Raw genomic sequence first — 18445 nt, forward strand, 5'->3', positions numbered from 1 at the left:
GCTGAAATAGATGGGGTAGAAATAAGTGGTTTTACAGATCTATGAGCATATCCATACTTTTGTTACCAGCACCATAACAACATATTCACGACTATATAATGGATTGGATTCCTTGGTTAAGATGCACAGGATACCTTCCATTGGCACATTTACAGAAGTAACGAACAGGAGCATTATCAAACAAATAGAAGATTTCTTGAATAATATCAAACAGACGACCACGCAGGATGAGCTCGAGGTGACTAAAGAATCTATTCTGCGGTATGTGACCAAGCCAACAAAAATACACATGAATTTAATTATGTTGTTGAGAACCATTCAAACAAATTCCAAGACCATATATCCAAATGCACTAGAGGGTAAAATCAAATACAATCCAAATGTACCAGTGAAGGTTGAGCACATAGCAACAGAGTACAAAGCTTGGCACCAATATCTTACTACAGAGTTACATGTTACCGTCACCGAGTTACCATTTCCATAAGTTTATACATGATGTATTATTTTGTCTTATGGTTAATAGCCACATTTTTTCTTATTGTAATTTTGTATTTCAAAAATAATAAGAAAATGAAAAATGTGTAAAGTGTGAGTCCAAGAGTCACATAGGGAATATGAAGAGTCATTAGGTAGCTCAAAGGTTAAAGAAAAAATAAAAGACAAATAAAATCTCAAGAATCATGGGGGAGCTCCAGAGTCATAAAGGGAGGTGAAAAAGTCACCTCACTTGTTATAAATAAACCTCAAGCAAAGGGCTTGGACTTTTGGAGAGCTAGTCTTAGCTTCTCTAGCTTGACATAGGAATGAAGGTCATTCTTTGAAAAAGCAAGTGGTGGCTTCATGTTCCACTATTGGGGCTAATGTTTCATCATTTTAATTGTGTACCTCGAACTTTCACTTAATCATCAGAAGCTCTCAGAGCCAATACACTTTCATGCATGTATCATGGATGTTGTAAGACTATTATTTTAATATTTGTAGTGTATGTTATTTTATACATGTTAAAGAAAATGAACTATTTCATTCATTTTAGTATATATATTGTTGGATGTGCGTTGTTATTTGCTTTCATAATCATTATTATTTTGTGAACTATTTTGCAGCCTAACAAACGACATTAATAATCACCTTCTTATTGTGGTCACTTGGTTTGTTGATATTTCACCTTCACTCTATTTAGATCTCCATGTTAAATAATGTAATTAAAAAAAAAAACAACAACAACAACTTGCATTTCTCTTATAATATTTCAATATAGAATTGAGATAATTTGTTTGAACATAAGAAATATATATGTGTGTGTGTTTTAATGTTTAACTTAATAAAATATTCAATGCTTAAAAGAAAATAAAAATAAAAATAAAGTAATTTAAAGTAAAATAATTTTGTTATTCTTTTAATAAGAAAATGTGTAACTCAATCAATTTTTAATATAAAATAATAATAAATTATTCAAAAATACAATTTAAACAATGAAAAATTACACATGGCCTATATAAAGAAACAAAAAACCACAATAAATCTATCTTAATCACATATTTATCAAGCACTAGAAAGAATTAACTATCTTGATGTGTAAATCTTTTTTCATGTTTTGCATTTTAAAAAGAGGTTTGCATATAATGAGATTTGATACCTCTAGGCTCTCGGTAAATCTGTGGTTAAGATGGATCTATATTGATTTATTGCAGCCAAGGCATAACCTTATGATATCGCGCCATATTCCAGATGAGGCGGCTATCCCAAACGATGTGAAGTCTAATTGAAACTTTATGCTAAAAAAACCCCTACAATTGGCGTCTTCCAGCACCATCAACATATAACTATCACCAAAATTCAAAACCACTTTAAAAAAAGTTATTAAATACTTAAATTTTCATTTTGATAAATTCTACATAACCATTTTTCATATTCAACCACCAAATTCAAAACGCATGAAATCTTAAAGGTCAACATTGTATGTATACTCCCATAAAGATTATGTTAAACTTTAACACACAGAAATATTATGTTAACTAAGACCTATGAGTAAAATAAATGAGGCTAAGCAACAAGTGCTACCCCGAACTATAACAACCAGGATGCATGACCATCACTGGCAAACAAGACACAGCATAGAAACATTACCATTAAATAACAGAAATCTAGCAGATCAGACAAAGCAGAGCAACAGTTCCACGAAATGACAGATATTTCATCATTGCGGCCATACACTAGATAAAAAGTGCACGACACAAAACAAATAACAATATCCCAAACACGCGCATCATATCAGAAGCACCAAACACGCACATTGGTTGGCTGTAAAATAATGAATAGAAAACTTTTTCATTATGGTCTTGGTAAAGATACAAAGCTTTGGCCCGATTGCAAATTACATGAGCAATTCGATTATAAATAATGAAAGAATCATATCAACTATGATGATCCACAAACCAAACCCCAGTCAGTTCGCTATACAATAATTTACATGATCACTAAAAAGCTACAGGTGCAGGCAATCACTGCTGCGAGTACAAACAAATGGGTTGAGAACAAGGGCAGAAAACATTGTATCCGCTCATTCAGCAAAAACATTTGACTGAAAACCTGTACACAAAACGGTGAGGTGAAGTTTCTATAGGATGAAGAAAAGCAATGCCAATGTGTAAATGATCTCTGAGGTTGCCAGCAATTGGTCCAATGGAGATACCTGTTCCACCCAAGGAGATCACTGGCGTAAGCCCAGGGAACAGAGAAGATTAATCTATTGCCAAGACTTTTCAGGCATGCCCATCATTGTGTCGAACTAGGTGATCCATGTGACCTCCGGCTGTACCAATTTCCCACCACAATATACTGCTTTCAAATTCAGATGCTCTGCAGCCAGTTGGAGATTACCCAGTGCCTTGGTTGCTGAACTTAACTTCATTGTAAATTTTGGAAATATTTAAGACAGATAAGAGAGTTTACTCTTTGAGTCGAGATCATAACCGGCCTTGAGCCAAAATCATAGCCAGCCATATACTCAATAAGATTTCAAACAGCGGTCTTGTTAGTTTCACCCAGCAAGACTTACAGTTAAACCACTGTATAATTTGTACAACTTTTGTTTCCAACTCTAAAATATATGCATTTAGTTCCTTTCTCCTACCACTGGAATTAGCACGGTCTTCTTTTTACTAAACCAATTTAGAATTTTTCTCTATATGTTAACTTCCCAATCCATGACTTATCAAATAGCAAGGTCCTGTTCAGCCAGCTCGGTGCATAGTTCTCCACTGCTGCTCTTCTGTTCGCAGATCAACAAATCCTGGTGGTATTTGTGCTTTTCAGTCAAGTCACCACTGTAACAATATATTAGCCAAACTATATTGTAATCACAACAATTTCAGTCCTTGGCGGGGGTTTATATGGGTAAGGGAAAAGGGTTAAACGGCGACAGGTCATTCAAAAACCATCGCAAGAAGCCCAAAATTTATGACGGCAATTTAAAAACCATCGCTGAAATCTGTGTCAGTAATACATTTCTTAGGGGAAAATGCATCATCTCCTCTGCCGTTCTCTCGGCCCAACCCGCAAGTATCCATGTACAAAAGGTAAATCATCTGAGAATAGGATTTGATCAATCCTAGATTATAGAGAAAACGCTCCAACTTCGTTTTTAAATGATTGCCAAGGGAGAATCGGATGGCCGGTTCCCTTGGAGGAGATTTTATATACGCAGGATCGTCTTTTACTTGCAAGTTTGTTCGTCCAATTTCTTGGCGAACAGCTTCAATAGTCTTAGGATCAACAGGGTTTCCAGCTGCATCAGTCACATAGAACACATCAGCTGCCTTATCACCCCGCGTCAACACCTCTGCTTTTGTAACTGACATCCCATTTTCTCTAAATATGCGAGTCACATCCGACAGAAGCCCAACTCGATCGTTGGTGCAGAGTTCCAGTCTCATGCCCTGAATTCATAAAAAAATCATCGAGAAAACTCACATTAACTTGAGTAAAATTAAAGGAAGGAACAATTTGAATGCAGTAGGAACTCCAGGTCTCAAGGACTTGAATTAGTTTCCACCATTGATGCGTTCACTGGACTCGTACCTCGGATGCTCTTCTTCGAATTGCAGCCTCCAAACACTGAATCACACGCTGCCTCTCTGCTTCTGAATTCACAGGACATCCATCACTATGCCTGATGTAGTATTCCTGCGTCACAAAAAATAAGAACGGAAATAAGTATCGCAACTCTTCTTTAACCTGATTAAAAGTAGTCTGAATCCCATTAGAGATATGACCTAAACTACCTACATCTAGTATATGCATACCTGCTTTGATAAAATCAAAGATGGAAAAAAATATTTGGGAAAAATAAAATAAATCCCTCGAAATTTCAAGTCCCTTGTGGATATTGGAAGAGTACCTGAAAAGTTTCTGGCCCTTGAGACTTTATAGTGGCATGAAATACAACATACTCCATATCTGTCAAGGTGCAAACAATATCAAAGAGAAGCTTAGGCCTGTCTTTACACTGAACATTCACCACAGAATACCCCCGTTCCAAACAGTTGTCCACAGTCACAAGAGACATGGCTTTATCGTTGTCTTTGAGCAGAGGAGGTGCCTTGCTTCCAATTCCCTCCAATTTCTCATAGTCACGGTCGGCGAACATCAATTGATGCAGCCGCCTTTGTGTGTGAGTGAATCCCCGTGACACCACCATTTTAGCACCTCGGATTTTGCTGTTTCCTCTCATTACGTTTTGCAAGAGCTCTTCAATTTTACAAATCTTTTGTCCGTCTTTAATGGGAGCCCCTGTTTCCTCATCAGTAACGGAAACAAGACACGCAACCCTCCTATTATGAGTCCACACCTCAGCCTCCACAACGTTACAATCTAGGTCGCTGAGAACCGCAAATATTTCAGATAGTAACCCTGGACGGTCTGCGCCTGTCAATTCAATTACTGTATGTCGATCGGCTTCTACCTCCAAGCCTGCTGATTTTCCAAATGAGGGCAGAATGCAAGAGTTCGTTGCCAGCGTCTGCAAAACAATGAATGAATGATTCAGGGCGCATATAACGTGAAAAAGGAACCTCTCGTTGCATGTGTATCTCTAGCTCTGCCTTGAAATACATTCCAGCATACCTTCTCAATGTACCCAATTACGCCTTCGTCTGTAAGTTTGTTGCCATTTTGGTCTGTGACATGGAAAACTGCCGCAGCAAAAGAAATTGTCAAGGACAGGACTAAAACAATCGTAAGACTATTGTCCTACAAACACATAAACATGAATTCCTTGAATAAAACTTACCGTCCATGAACCATCTCCCAACGGAAGAAACATAAGCCTTGTTGATATTAAGGTTCAAGTCTGTCAGCACTTGAACAGCCTCCAAGAGAATACCATACTTGTTTGCACTATCCACCTGTAAGAAGAAAAACCCCCAATTTAACACTACATGAGCAGAAGCCTTCGACCTGAATACCGAAGAGTAAATTCCTATTAAAGCCCACAGGTTGTTCCGATGGGACAAATGCTTAGTGAAAAGCTACCCTCATAAGCATGGAATTCATAAATTCAGAACACAGAGAAAGACAAGGGCTTTACCTTCACTAATGTTGTATTTTCACATACGGCATTATCAATGACAACCCTGAAATTAAATTGAAATTAAATGGATATTAAAGGTCTGTTCAATAGGGATTAATCCAAATAGAGAGTCTGTTCAGTTGTGAACTAATCAAAATCCCCGAACAAGAACAAAAGTCCCCAGCATTTTATTAAGAAAAACGTTTCTTGACATTCAAACAGGAAGGCCATAGAAGAAACTACTAACCTCGGCGTATTCATTCGTATTACAAGCTTCTCATATTCATTGTTCATGCCCAAAGAAGAACTCCAGTCCATTTCTAACAGAAAACCTGGCAATTCTCAGGTAAGGATCCCACTGTAGAACTAACAACCAGACGCTTTTTCCACAATACAAACACAAATACTTCAAGTTCTACAAAATGCAACGCTGCCCATCAGAGCAAATCATGTACACACATAAATAAATTACATCCATTTGTTTGAAAGTTCGTTAGGTGTACCATCGGTATAAGAGTGACAGACCTATGAGGAATTGATAATTTGGTCTTCTGTCAAAGTCTCCCTGGAATTGTGTTCCGTGCCGTTACGCTGCATATTTTGAACTGACTTATTTACCAACCCCCAAAAACATCGTTCCACCTCCCCTGCAGAATTCCCCAACAATACTCTCGATATGATGGCCCGCTCTTTCCTCTTTCGGCGCCTTTGTCTCTCCCGCTTTCCTTCCTTCCAGCTGTAAAAGCCTGGCAATTTTTGCACCTCTTCCCTCCCAAATTCCAATTCATTCAATTCATAGTCTCCCAGCCTCGCTCTTTTATTTATTATACTTCATCCATGCTGCACATCCGGGACCGTTTTCAATGGGTTTTATTCGATTCCACACACCCTAATAAGCACGCTATTACGTGACAGTCGAGAATTGTTTCTCTGATACCCCACGCAGCATCAGTAAACAATGGAGTAGACTAGTCTCTAAGTAGATCGCCCTATTTCAGTGTCGTTTCTAGAGAACTTTGCAAAAATTCAATAGTGAAAGATTGAACTTCTAATTCGATAGCTTTGTTTTCACCTCATTCCAACCAAACCTTCCAAATGTAGAAAGTTTTAATGGTTCCCTGGTCTACGTCGGTATGGAGGAGGGTCAGGAGACATGACCTGTGAAATTGAAGGAGCATGCCACTGGAAGGTAAGAGTTTGCCAAGAAACATGCGCATGAAAAAGACCGAACAAGATGACCTTTACTTCCGTTCACACGCATTGAATGCCGCTGTCATGCCTATTCGTGGCTGCCTATGATATCAATGTGGGTCGTGCACCGTGCTCGATGGTCCACCTCTGATGAGATTAAATTTGATGGGTATTCATTTGTTTTCATTTTTCCCTCCTTTTCCTGGGCTATATCCATTTTTCTTTCTCCTTTTGTCTGCCAGTCCTAGATGGACTAATTTAAAAACCGTACCTCCTCACCGCTACTTAATTAGGGTAATTTCAAATTTTACAAAGGCTGTTTATTGATGTGGCAAATTTGCTCAGTTAGAATCTGGTTATTTTTTCTTAAAAAAATTTAACTGTTGGAGTGCTTGAAGTGCTTGAATCTTGTGTTTGTGTTTGATGATGGAAATGGATCCAGCATCATTAAAAAAGTCTGGGGCACCCAAAATCTTGACAGCTATAGACAAGTAAAGTTGTGAGATTTTACAAAGATGGCACCAGAATGTCCATCATTTTCTGGACAAGTTTGCAGCCTCTACCTGTGAGAATAGACCCATTTTTTTCCTTAAAAAATCTAACAATTAGAGTGTTTGATTATTGGTTTAATGGTAGAAAAAGATTAGCACCATCAATGTTTGAATATTGGTTTAATAGTGGAAATGGATTAGCACCATCAAAAACTTCGAAACATCCAAAATCTCAAAATTCCTCTTAAATTTTAAAAGCTTTTTTATTCATAATTACAACATAAAAAAAAATATTTACCAAATAAATTAATATAAATCATGAAGCCTCACACTAAGCATACTTCATTTATTTGTAGTTAGTAACTTTACACATTTTTCTGTTCACTTTTTCCTTTTCTATAATTTTTAAAATCTAACTATACAAAATGTATAGAATATTTAAATGACATCTATAATATATAAAAAATAAATAATAAATCAATGAAAAACATGATTTTGAAAAAAAAAAACTATATGATTTAGGAAAAAAAAACCTATCATAACCATTTTAGATGATAGATAGAAATGTCTCTTAAATTTATATCTTAGTCTCATATTCTACTTATATGACAATTCCATCATCTCATGTTACAACAACCACTCTATGTTCTGTCTCTATTTCAATAGTTTGAAAATTCCATGATGACTATATAATAACTACAAAACTAATAATTTCCACCTATTAGTTGGTTTTTTTTTGTCTAAACTATTTCCCAAACTAAATTGAGATTATGTTGACACTAATCTCAATATAAAATAGAAAATTACTCACTACCTTCCCTTATCTTTACGCTATGTTCTGTCATTATTTCACTAGTTTGAAAATTCCATCACGACTATATAATAACTACAAAACTAATAATTTCCACTTATTAATTATTTATTTTGTCCAAACTATTTCCCAAACTAAATTGAGATTATATTGACACTAATCTCAATATAAAATAGAAAATTACTTACTACCTTCCAAACTAAATTGAGATTATATTGACACTAATCTCAATATAAAATAGAAAATTACTTACTACCTTCCAAACTAAATTGAGATTATATTGACACTAATCTCAATATAAAATTGAAAATTATTTACTATCTTCCCTTATTTTACAGAACTAATAATTTCCACTTATTAATTATTTTTTTTCCAAACTATTTCCCAAACTAAATTGAGATTATATTGACACTAATCTCAATATAAAATATAAAATTACTTACTACCTTCCCCTATCTTCAACCTATGGTTAAACCAATTTCAATGACGAGCGATTAAAAAGACAAAAAAAACGTCAATCTCATTTGCATTAAAAACATGTCCATGACGAATACATCTAGATGCAAACAAAGCATCATTTTTGCTCTAATCTAATTATTTTTTAATACAGTAAATTTAATTTTAAATTTTATAAATATTTATTATAACTAATAATTTCCTTCATTCCCTTAATAATTTCCTTCATTCCGTAACCAAAAAAATTCCATTTCATAGAAAACCTTTCTCACTCCACTCAGTGTCATTTCTTTCCCAAGGGATTTTACTAATAAATATTTGGCTACATTTATTTATATAACCAAAAAAATACATTTTAAATAAATAAAAATCACACTCTCTCACAATCATATCCCTAAATTCTAACCAAAATCTAAATTACAAAATGCTAATTACTTTTCATTATTTTATGTTCTTTTACTAATAACTTTTGTATGCTTAAATTTAAATGCAATGCTTAAATTTAAATGCAAACTGCTGTTAAAGATATCACTAAAACTTTTGACATTGTTATAGTAACTTGACCTGTTAAAGATATCACTAAAACTTTTTGATATTATCATAATACATGACCTGGAGCTGTTGATGAGTCAAGTCGGATGTAACCGCTTTTTAAAAGCGGTCCGCATCCTTCTCAGCTTCATTTATCTTTCATTGCCAATAAATGTCCAACTCGGATTAAACTGAAAGTTTTCGACGTTTAACAAGATTTTAATGAATTAATTATAAATCAATTTTAATAAAAAAAATTATTATGCTCAATCATATAGAAATAGTGATCACTTTTCCAATTTACTTATATCTTGGCAACTAAGTTTTGAATAAAGTTATTTTAAATTTTAAAATTATATAATAAATATAAATTTAATAATCATTTTTAGACTTAAGATTTAAGCAAAGTTATTTAAAATTTCAAAATTATATAATTAACATAGATTTATAACAATTTTATAAATATTTTGTTTCTTACAAATTAAGTTTTTGAATCAAATTGTCTTCATTTTTAAAATTATATAATTATCGTAAATTTAATAATAATTTAATATATATCTTATTTTAATTTCATTAACATTTATTTAGTAGAAATTAAGTTTCAATTAAAATTATTTTAAATTTTAAAAGTGATACAATTTGATAACAAGTATATTTTCCTTTATTATATTATATCATTATAATATAATTGTTTTATTATTATAGTTATTAATTATATATATAAACATTTTTTATTTACTAAGTCGTGTGAGCGTTGAGATGATTGCATACTTATTTTTGATTTGAGAAATTATAAGCATGGTCATTTAAGTTGTCAAAACTATTATGGGATCCTACCCCACTTGCACCATACTAACCCTTAATATGATTAGATTTTTCTCACGAACTAATAAAAAATAAGGGAAAAGAGTGTGCCTAGATCACTACAGTTATGTTGACTTAACAAGTCAAGAAGGTTGGTACTGTGGAAAACTTTTGGGAATGAGAAGGGATGTGAGTAAGAGCCCGAGAATCCAAGAGAAAGTGTTTTCTCAAACCTCTTAGTATCGCAAAGGTGATAGATTCTTTCATCCCAAGGTTTTAGTGCTCATAAGAATTAGTTCTTATCTTTGCAAAGTTCATTTTCTTCTTAGCATTGTTGAAGGAAAAAAGATAATTATGGTTAGCGAGAGTAAAGTTGATCACCTCTTTATAATAGCTTAACTTCCTTTTCCCCTCTAACTCTTTATCATCCCATAACTTATCCCTAAATTAAAAAATAATAATATATAAAAAATGATATTACAAAATAAAATAGAAATAAAAAATACAAAATTTGTAAAAATAAATTGAAAGTATCATCACAATTAAATTTTAAATTATTATTTTTTATTTGAAAAAACAATACCTTTCCACTTATATTAAAGCTATTGCAAAAAAATATTCATAAATTAAAATAAATAATATTCCTAACTTAAAATAAATGTTATTAGCAAAGATTCTTTCGAGTAAACATTTGTATCTAAATAAATTATTTTAACACTATTATTTTGTTAATATATATTTTTAAAGAATTTATTATTAAGATAAGCTTATATGTGATGTTAATATACAAAGATATTATTATATATTTGTAATACAAAGTATTTTTTATTAAAAATATTTACATAAATTTATTAAAATTTTAAAATGAAAATACGTTTTTATTTTTATTTTTATTAATTATTTATTTAGTTAGATATAAAATATATTTTTAATATTAAATTTTTTTATCTAAAATATTCAACAAAGTAATATTTAGGATATTTTAAGATTGATTTGAATTTAATAATCATGAACCAAATTTATCATTTATTCCATACCTTATAATATATATTTTATTATAAATTAAATTTTTATAAAATAACTGTTTTTACAGATTGATTATATATATAATTTTATGAAATTTTATTAATAATTAAATTTAAAAAAAAAAAAAAAATGAGTAAGATAATAATAATAAATATTATTATCTTTATATATTTGATTTAATATATTTTTTAGTAAGAATGAAAAAACAAATTTAAATTATTAAAAATTTTTTAGTAAGAATGAAAAAACAAATTTAAATTATTAAAATTATAGGCATATTATACAACCAGTGTGACCCTCATGTATAAGTATGTCATGTTCTCAAAAAAATAATAAAAATGATTTTCATTAATTCACTTGAATCTTAAATAGTAATGTGTTTAATAGCTCTTTTATCATATAAGTGAATTTGAATGGATCATAAATTTACCTTTAACAAATTTTTCTATCACATTAAAGTTCTAAATTAGGTAAAATTTTAAACATCTTTACTCTTTACTCAAGCCAATACCATTTCTTATTAGTAAAATCGGAAATCCTGCTCCAAAATCTTTTAAAACTTCTTTTAATTAAATATTTGTAAAATAAATCTTTAAAAGAAAAAACCATATATATTAATTTGATGTAGTTTTATTATAAATTTTGTTATTATGCTATGTAAAAAGCATCATTAAATTTAATATTGACATTAAAAGATTAATATTAATATTATCAAATTTAATAACTTTGGATTAATATAATATTCATTTTGTTATATTATAATACATATTAATATATCATGTTTATTATTAACTCTGTATATATATGGAGGGAAGAACAAAGAGATAGAGTGATAGAGGCGGAGAGATAAAGGGAGTGAGAAGGGAGAGATGTAGATAGAATGAAGGAGAGGGGAGAGGAGTCACGAAGAGAGAAACAAAGGGAGGAGCGAGAGAGGGAGAGAAGAGTAAGAGAGAGATGGAGACACAAAGATGGAGGAGGGAGAGAGAAGGAGAGAGGGACGGAGATAGTGACTAGGTTGGAGAGAGAGAGAGAGATGGTGGGAGAGAGGAGGAAAAAGAGAAAGGGAGAGAGGGGAAGGACCAGAGAGAGGACTTGAGAGGGAGGGACAGAGATATGGAGTTGGAGGGGGAGAGGGAGTGAAGAAGAAATACATAGAGAGAGAAAAGTGGAGAGAGAGAGAGGAGTGGCAAGGGAGAGATGGAGAGAGAGTGTGTATGTTTTGGGGTGAGATAGAAAGACAAAGAGGGTGAGATGGAAGGAAGGGGGGAGAGAAGAATAGAGGTAGGGAGATAGTGACTGAATTGGAGAGAGAGAGAGAGGGAGGTGGGAGAGAAAGGGACAGAGAGGAAGGAAGAGAGAGGGAGAGAAAGGGAGAGAGAGGAAGGAAGAGAGAAAGGATGTGAGAGAGAGAAGGAGAGAGGGAGGGGGAGAGAGGGGGAGGTAAGAAGAAAGACAAAGATAAAGGTGGAGAGAGAGAGAGAGAGACGGATTGATAAGGGAGATAGAGAGAGAGGGAGAGAGGAGAGCGAGGGAAGAGAGATAGAAGGGGGAGAGAGAGAGAGAAGGGGAAGAGAGAAGGAGAGGGAGATGAAGAGGGAGGGAGAGATAAATAGATATGGAGAAGAGCATGTATATTTTGGGGGTGATATAGAGAGACAAAGGAGAGGGAGAGGGAGATAGAGACATAGATGGGAGGTGAAGAGAGAGAAGAAGAGAGAGGAGAGAGAGAGAGAGGGAGAGATAGATAGATATGAAGAGAGAGGGTGAGTGTTTGTAGTAATAAATAATACCTTAAAAAACGATAACACAAAAACACTATTATCAAGACCACTGTAAATATTATTATTACTATATCATATGATGTTGTTTGATAAAATTGTGAATACTTTATTGTCAAAAAAAATTAGAGTTAATAAATAAATAAGTTTTTAGAATACTTTTATTTAATTTTAAAGTGAAAATAAAATAGTAATTTGAAAAAGAAATAAAATATTTAGTCTATGAAATTTTGAATTTCCTATGAATAAGTGTATTGTTAAAGTACTTTTGTGAAGAGGTTACCAATTCAAGTTCTCATAAATTAATTTTAAAAAATCACAAGTTGATGTTTGAAAATAGTGTTGGATTTTCACACTCATTTGATTGGGAGTTGACTATGTGGACTAATTGCGCTATTTGGCTACTTAAAAAGAAATAATAACTATTTGAAAGTCTACTAATACTTATGAGTTTTAGTAATGAAAAACCCTAACATAATATAACTATTTGAAAGTTTACTAATATTTATAAATTTTAATGTAATGAAAAACCCCAACATAATATCAAAGCCTTACCCTTAGTTCTATTCACGAAAAGGTTTTTAATTTTTACACTCACATTATTCAATATGGCATATATATCCACTTAACACAACTCCATTACTAATAACTATAAATTTTAGTGTAACATAAAACATTTTACAAATAATATAGAAATTTGTATGTAATAATATTTCTTAAAGAAAATATTATTGATCTAAGGAAAACATATAAAAGGATAAAATATTAAATCAAATTTACTTGAATAACAATTTTAGCAAATGTTTTAACATCTTAAGTAATGTTGTTTACTTTCGTAACAAATGAATTTGATCTCCCTGATGGTATTTGACACATAATTTGGTTATCATATTTAACCCCTACTCACCTCGTTTATGGAAAAAAATCTGTTTTATTTTAGTGAAAATTTTCATCATTTTGTTTATTTTTTTGGATTATTATCTAATTTTAAGATCACGACATCAAATTGGTATATGAGACTTCTTGTTTCTAAGACAAAAAATTGGTCTCCCTACAGTGATTTGACTACTAAATTTACTAAAGCATACATACTTCATCCTTTTTTTTAACCAATAAGCTATTAAAAGAAACACATACTCTTAATCATTAAATCCCCAATTTGTATTTGTGAACTTTTTTTTTTTCAGAGAAAAAAGCTGAATAGATTATATTGAGATCATATAATTGTCTGAAATACATATGAGAAGAAAAACTTTTGAAAAAGATCAAAATAGACGTGCATGGTCGTGCATGGGGGGAGAGATCCCCGAAGAATGAAGATCTGAATGTCTGCAGGATGCGAGGATGGTGATCCATGAAAGCATCATAGGATGGCGATAAGCAGATGTGCCAGCCAAAGCATGTAAGGTGCCGAAAAAAACATCCTGCAAGAATACTGGATGCAGGGCATAAAGACAAAAGAAAAGAGCATATAACAAATAACTCCTGTACATATAACAAAAATGTGCCACCGTGATAGGGGCAAAGAACAGAAGCGTTAGTCAGGAGGCAGAGAGCCGACGATCAGGGTGATGATGGAGTCCAACGGCAGGTTGCAGTCCTGAAAGATGCGGCGGCATCTCCACTTCCAGATGTGCCAACAAGAAAGGGTAAAAGAGCCGAGCCAGGTGGGGCGTTGTGTGGACCACCAGAAGAAAGCATCCGTAACAGAGGAAAACATACGAAGAGGAAAACCATAAATTGAGGAAAGCTCGGACCAGATCGCCGCGGAGGCAGCACATTGAAAGAACATATGGATGTTCGTTTCCACTTCAGCAAGGCAGAGTTGGCATCTACCAGGCCCGTGCCACCCTTTGTTCTGGAGAACTTCCCAGGAAAGGTTCCTGTTGTAGAAGAGGAGCCAGGTGAAAAGGATATATTTGAGTGGGCAGGGGGCTTTCCAAATCTTGATAGGGAAGAGATAGGAGGGGGGAGGGAGGGCAGATGAGAGGGCAGAGTAGAGGCGACGGACAGTGATGGGATGGATAGAGGAGTCTGGAGACCAGATTAATTCGTCCTTTGTGCCAAGTTGAAGGACTCCCCGGCGGGAGAAGGAAAGAGTGGAGGAGGACCATAAAGGGCGAAGGGGTGGAGGGATGTGGAGTTGATGTTCAGATTTCCAGATGGGCTCCCGGGATGACCATGAATCTATAAGTTTGGACCAAGTGAAGATGCCCCTAGAGTGGAAAAAGGCAAGGAGAGCCGGGGGGATAAAAGATTCTAGGTTGTGTAAGGTGGGGTCGAAACCGATGAGAATAGATGAGCCTGAGAAAAAAGTCCATTTAAGATTCTTCAAGAAGAACGGTTGGATCTTTCTGAAGCTACACCAGATAGGAGAACCATGCCTGATGCCAAGCGAAGACCTTCTGAGCCAATATTCCATGTTCCTGCCTTTCTGATACCTTTGCCTGATGAGAGCTGACCACGGGCTGTTCCCGAAAATACCCCTGTGTAAAGATTTGCAAATAAGCGCATTCCCAAAAAGCCTCATGTTTAAGAGGCCCCAGCCCCCTTGCTTCTTCGATTTAGTAATAAGATCCATTCTTGCAAGGTGAATTTTTGATTGGTAGGAGTGGCCACCCCAGAGGAAATTTGCAGCGATGGACTGCATTTTCTTGATGACCTTGGCCGGGAGGAGGAAGAGGTGTCCCAATAGTCAGGTGAACTTATATCAAAGAAACAATTCAAATTTTAACCGAAAAGAAAGCGCCCGTCACTTGCATGGACGTTTAATACAATCTTACCCGGAAAGTTCAAAATCTTTACGTAATTTATACGCTACACTGAAGAGTTCGAAGTCCATAGTCAGTACTATGAAAACCAGTTGTTCGAATTACATATCTCTATCGTTACCATTAATAATGTACCGCTGTTGCTGATGGAAAACGTGAAATAAGTTGCAGACTGACTGCAGATTTGGCGGTTTTTCCTGAAGAAACAACATGGGTGGTAGCCAGCAAGAATACGCCAACGGATTCGACAACATACGGGACGGGTGAACGTGAAAACAGTTGTGTAAATTAGAGTCCAATTTCTTATGTATTGTTTGGATTACCTTCTGTTATCACATGAGCTGGCTCTCTTAATTTGTTCCCAACCAGACTTTGTATCGTCTGGAATGCAATTAGCCTCAATGAATTCCACATTCCAATTTTAAACTTCCCTCCCATTTGCATCCTTCACATCAAAGGTCGCGTTTCAGGTTTAGGATGAAAATGTCGAAACAAAAATATTTAAAAAACCGATGGGTTGAAGTCTCCAATCATATTTTAGCAATAATTAGCCAGCGATTTGTACGGCATTCGACCAAGAAGTTATGGGTTGACTTTAAACAGAGTGGCCACTGAAACCAAAACTTCACGCCACTTAGAAACCGAGCTTCAAGACAAAACGTTAGCCCGTGATGTGTTGACCCAAATTTGCAGAGGTCCCCCACTCGCCTTGTCGGTTTCTGTTTTTATGTCTCCACATCTCTTTGTCTTAAGAATTTACGCAAACTATTCCCTTATCCCTTGTCCATCACATCTCTTTGTCTTAAGAATTTACGCAAACTATTCCCTTATCCCTTGTCCATCTCTATGAGCTCCATCTTTGACTGGTAAGAATGTGTATTTTGGAATTGTTTTTGTTGAGATTTTTTGGAAGCTTTTCCGGTGAGTTTTTACGGTCAAATTTCTCTAAAATCTGGCAGCAAGTTATTGAAATTTTGATAGCTAATTTCTGCACAATCAAAATGTCCTAGGGGTTTTTCAGGGCTGAATCCAAATATGCAGTTAAAAAACCATTTTAAATAATACAAATCAATATTTAACCTCAATTTTCTCCAGAATCTCCAAAAAGTCACTAAAAACAACTCTTGGATTGTCTTTAGTGAGACTTTTTGGAAGCGTTTCCGGTGAGTAAAATCTGGCAGCAATTTATTGAAATCGCAAGTTTGATAGCTAATTTCTGCACAATCAAAGTGTCCTATGGGTTTTTGAGGGTGTTGAATCCAAATATGCAGTTAAAAAACCATTTTAAATAATACGAATCAAGATTTAACTTCAATTTTTTCCGCCGGATTCCCTCACCGAAATCTCCAAAAAGTCGCACTAAAGACAACTCCTTTATTATTATGTTTATTTGGTCAAAGGTAAAGTATGTTCATAATTTAAGTTTTGGTTTGTTTAATTGGTTGAGTTAATTATTAGAAGTTTTGGATTGAAAATTTAATTTAATAAAATGATTTTGAGTTAGATTGTAATTAGTAGTGTGTAGATTATATTATTTAGATTTAGTATTTTGATTAATATTTAATAAATTTGAAATAAAATTCGTTAAAAAAATTAAAAATTAAATATATTAGTAATAATAATGATTTATATAGGTCCACGAGGTCTTGAATATACGGTGATCAGGTGCTTTATTAAGGTACTCATTGATGTGGAGTTACTAGGTCAATGACAGTGATCAGGTGCTCTATTAAGGCACTCATTGATGTGAAGTTACTGGATCAATGACGATGATCAGGTGCTTTATTAAGGCACTCACTGATGTGAAGTTACTGGTTCAATTCCTCTCCTAGATCTAGGTGATATTATAATAATAATAATATAGATAATTAAATTAAATTAAATCATTAAATGTTATAAATGTTAAATTTTTTATTTTAATATTTAAAAAATATTAATATTTTTTTTTTTAAACCAAACAAACAAATTTTTTTTAAAGAATTCCCATTTCCAGATAATTGTCTTGATGTTAAATACTAACCAAATTTATTTTTTTAGCAATTTCATTTTTAATTTAAGTGTACTAAATTTATGAATGAATGAAATTTTAATGTCCACGAGACTAAAAATAGTCTATGGGACCATCAATGTCACACTCCCGAGTCGGTCACACCTCTAAGGGCGACGTGCAGCACCAACAAGAGTCATCATAGTCAGTGTTTCCTTCTTTCGGACTACGCCTTACCACTTTTATGTTTATTACTGTTCTTATTTTCTTATTAAGTTATGTGCAGAATTTCATAACTATTAATAAGTGCAGCTATGCCAACAAGAGACCAAAACGTTTAAAAATGTTCAATAATAATCTTCCATTAACTTTGCAATAATTTTACAATATTTTTACAAGTGTGAGAGGCTGCCCCAAATGGACGCAACACTCTACCCACAGCGTAACTCATTCAGCTTGAATGCAACGATTTAACTATACAAAACTCGGTTTGCCTGCCTAGGTGGGCACATGGTCCTGCCACACTGAGACTAAACTGTTCTAGATGTCTTTTGCTCGAACTACCTGCCTGTGACTTTTGTTTTGTTCACATTGCGAACTGCGGCCCTTGCGGATGTTGTGTTCACTTATGTGTTCTCCATCAAACTTCCTTGGAGCGTGATGCCTTCCACTTATTCATATGTGTTCACCCTCCTCAAACGAATCGTCGTGTCTTTTCATTTTAACGGGTCAACATATCGACCGACCTTCCATTCGGTTGAATGCCCTCATTGCGTCCCTTCATTTGAATGAGCCTGTGGGCCGACCTGCACGCGCTTGGGTGTGTGGGCGCTCTTGCCCGCCGATATGTGTGTCACCCGCCCATGATTGCTCCATCATCGTGCACGTCGTTGCCCACTACATGACTTGCCTCCACCGCGCGCCTTTAATTGAACCGTGATCACACACGTTCACGAGTTGGGTGAGCCCTACCGCTACAACACACCCGCCACTACATCTGCACACCCATCACATCGTGCAACACGAG

The 18445-nt window shown here is 34.2% G+C and overlaps 1 protein-coding gene across 3 annotated transcripts; it reads right to left on the bottom strand.

Annotated features, from left to right (window-relative positions):
- Window positions 1-2312: 2312 nt before the first annotated feature.
- Window positions 2313-6764, bottom strand: LOC149218336 (ACT domain-containing protein ACR4-like). 3 transcript variants are annotated; one of them, XM_089382389.1, is made up of 8 exons: window positions 6095-6764; window positions 5817-5889; window positions 5588-5633; window positions 5291-5405; window positions 5125-5192; window positions 4400-5020; window positions 4081-4185; window positions 2313-3938 (listed from the first exon to the last, which is right to left on the bottom strand). In XM_089382389.1, the coding sequence occupies exons 2-8, from the start codon at window positions 5885-5887 to the stop codon at window positions 3471-3473; spliced, it is 1494 nt and encodes a 497-aa protein (XP_089238515.1). In that variant the 5' UTR covers window positions 5888-5889; window positions 6095-6764; the 3' UTR covers window positions 2313-3470. The 3 variants fall into 3 exon arrangements, with proteins under 3 accessions (XP_089238515.1, XP_089238514.1, XP_089238513.1); XM_089382388.1 differs by having other exon boundaries at window positions 5817-5901; XM_089382387.1 differs by having other exon boundaries at window positions 5817-5984.
- Window positions 6765-18445: the final 11681 nt, after the last annotated feature.

Source organism: Pinus tabuliformis, chromosome Q (assembly GCF_031772625.1).
Source record: "Pinus tabuliformis cultivar Carrire ecotype Pingquan chromosome Q, CPIR1, whole genome shotgun sequence".
In the NCBI taxonomy this organism is placed as follows: Eukaryota; Viridiplantae; Streptophyta; class Pinopsida; order Pinales; family Pinaceae; genus Pinus; species Pinus tabuliformis.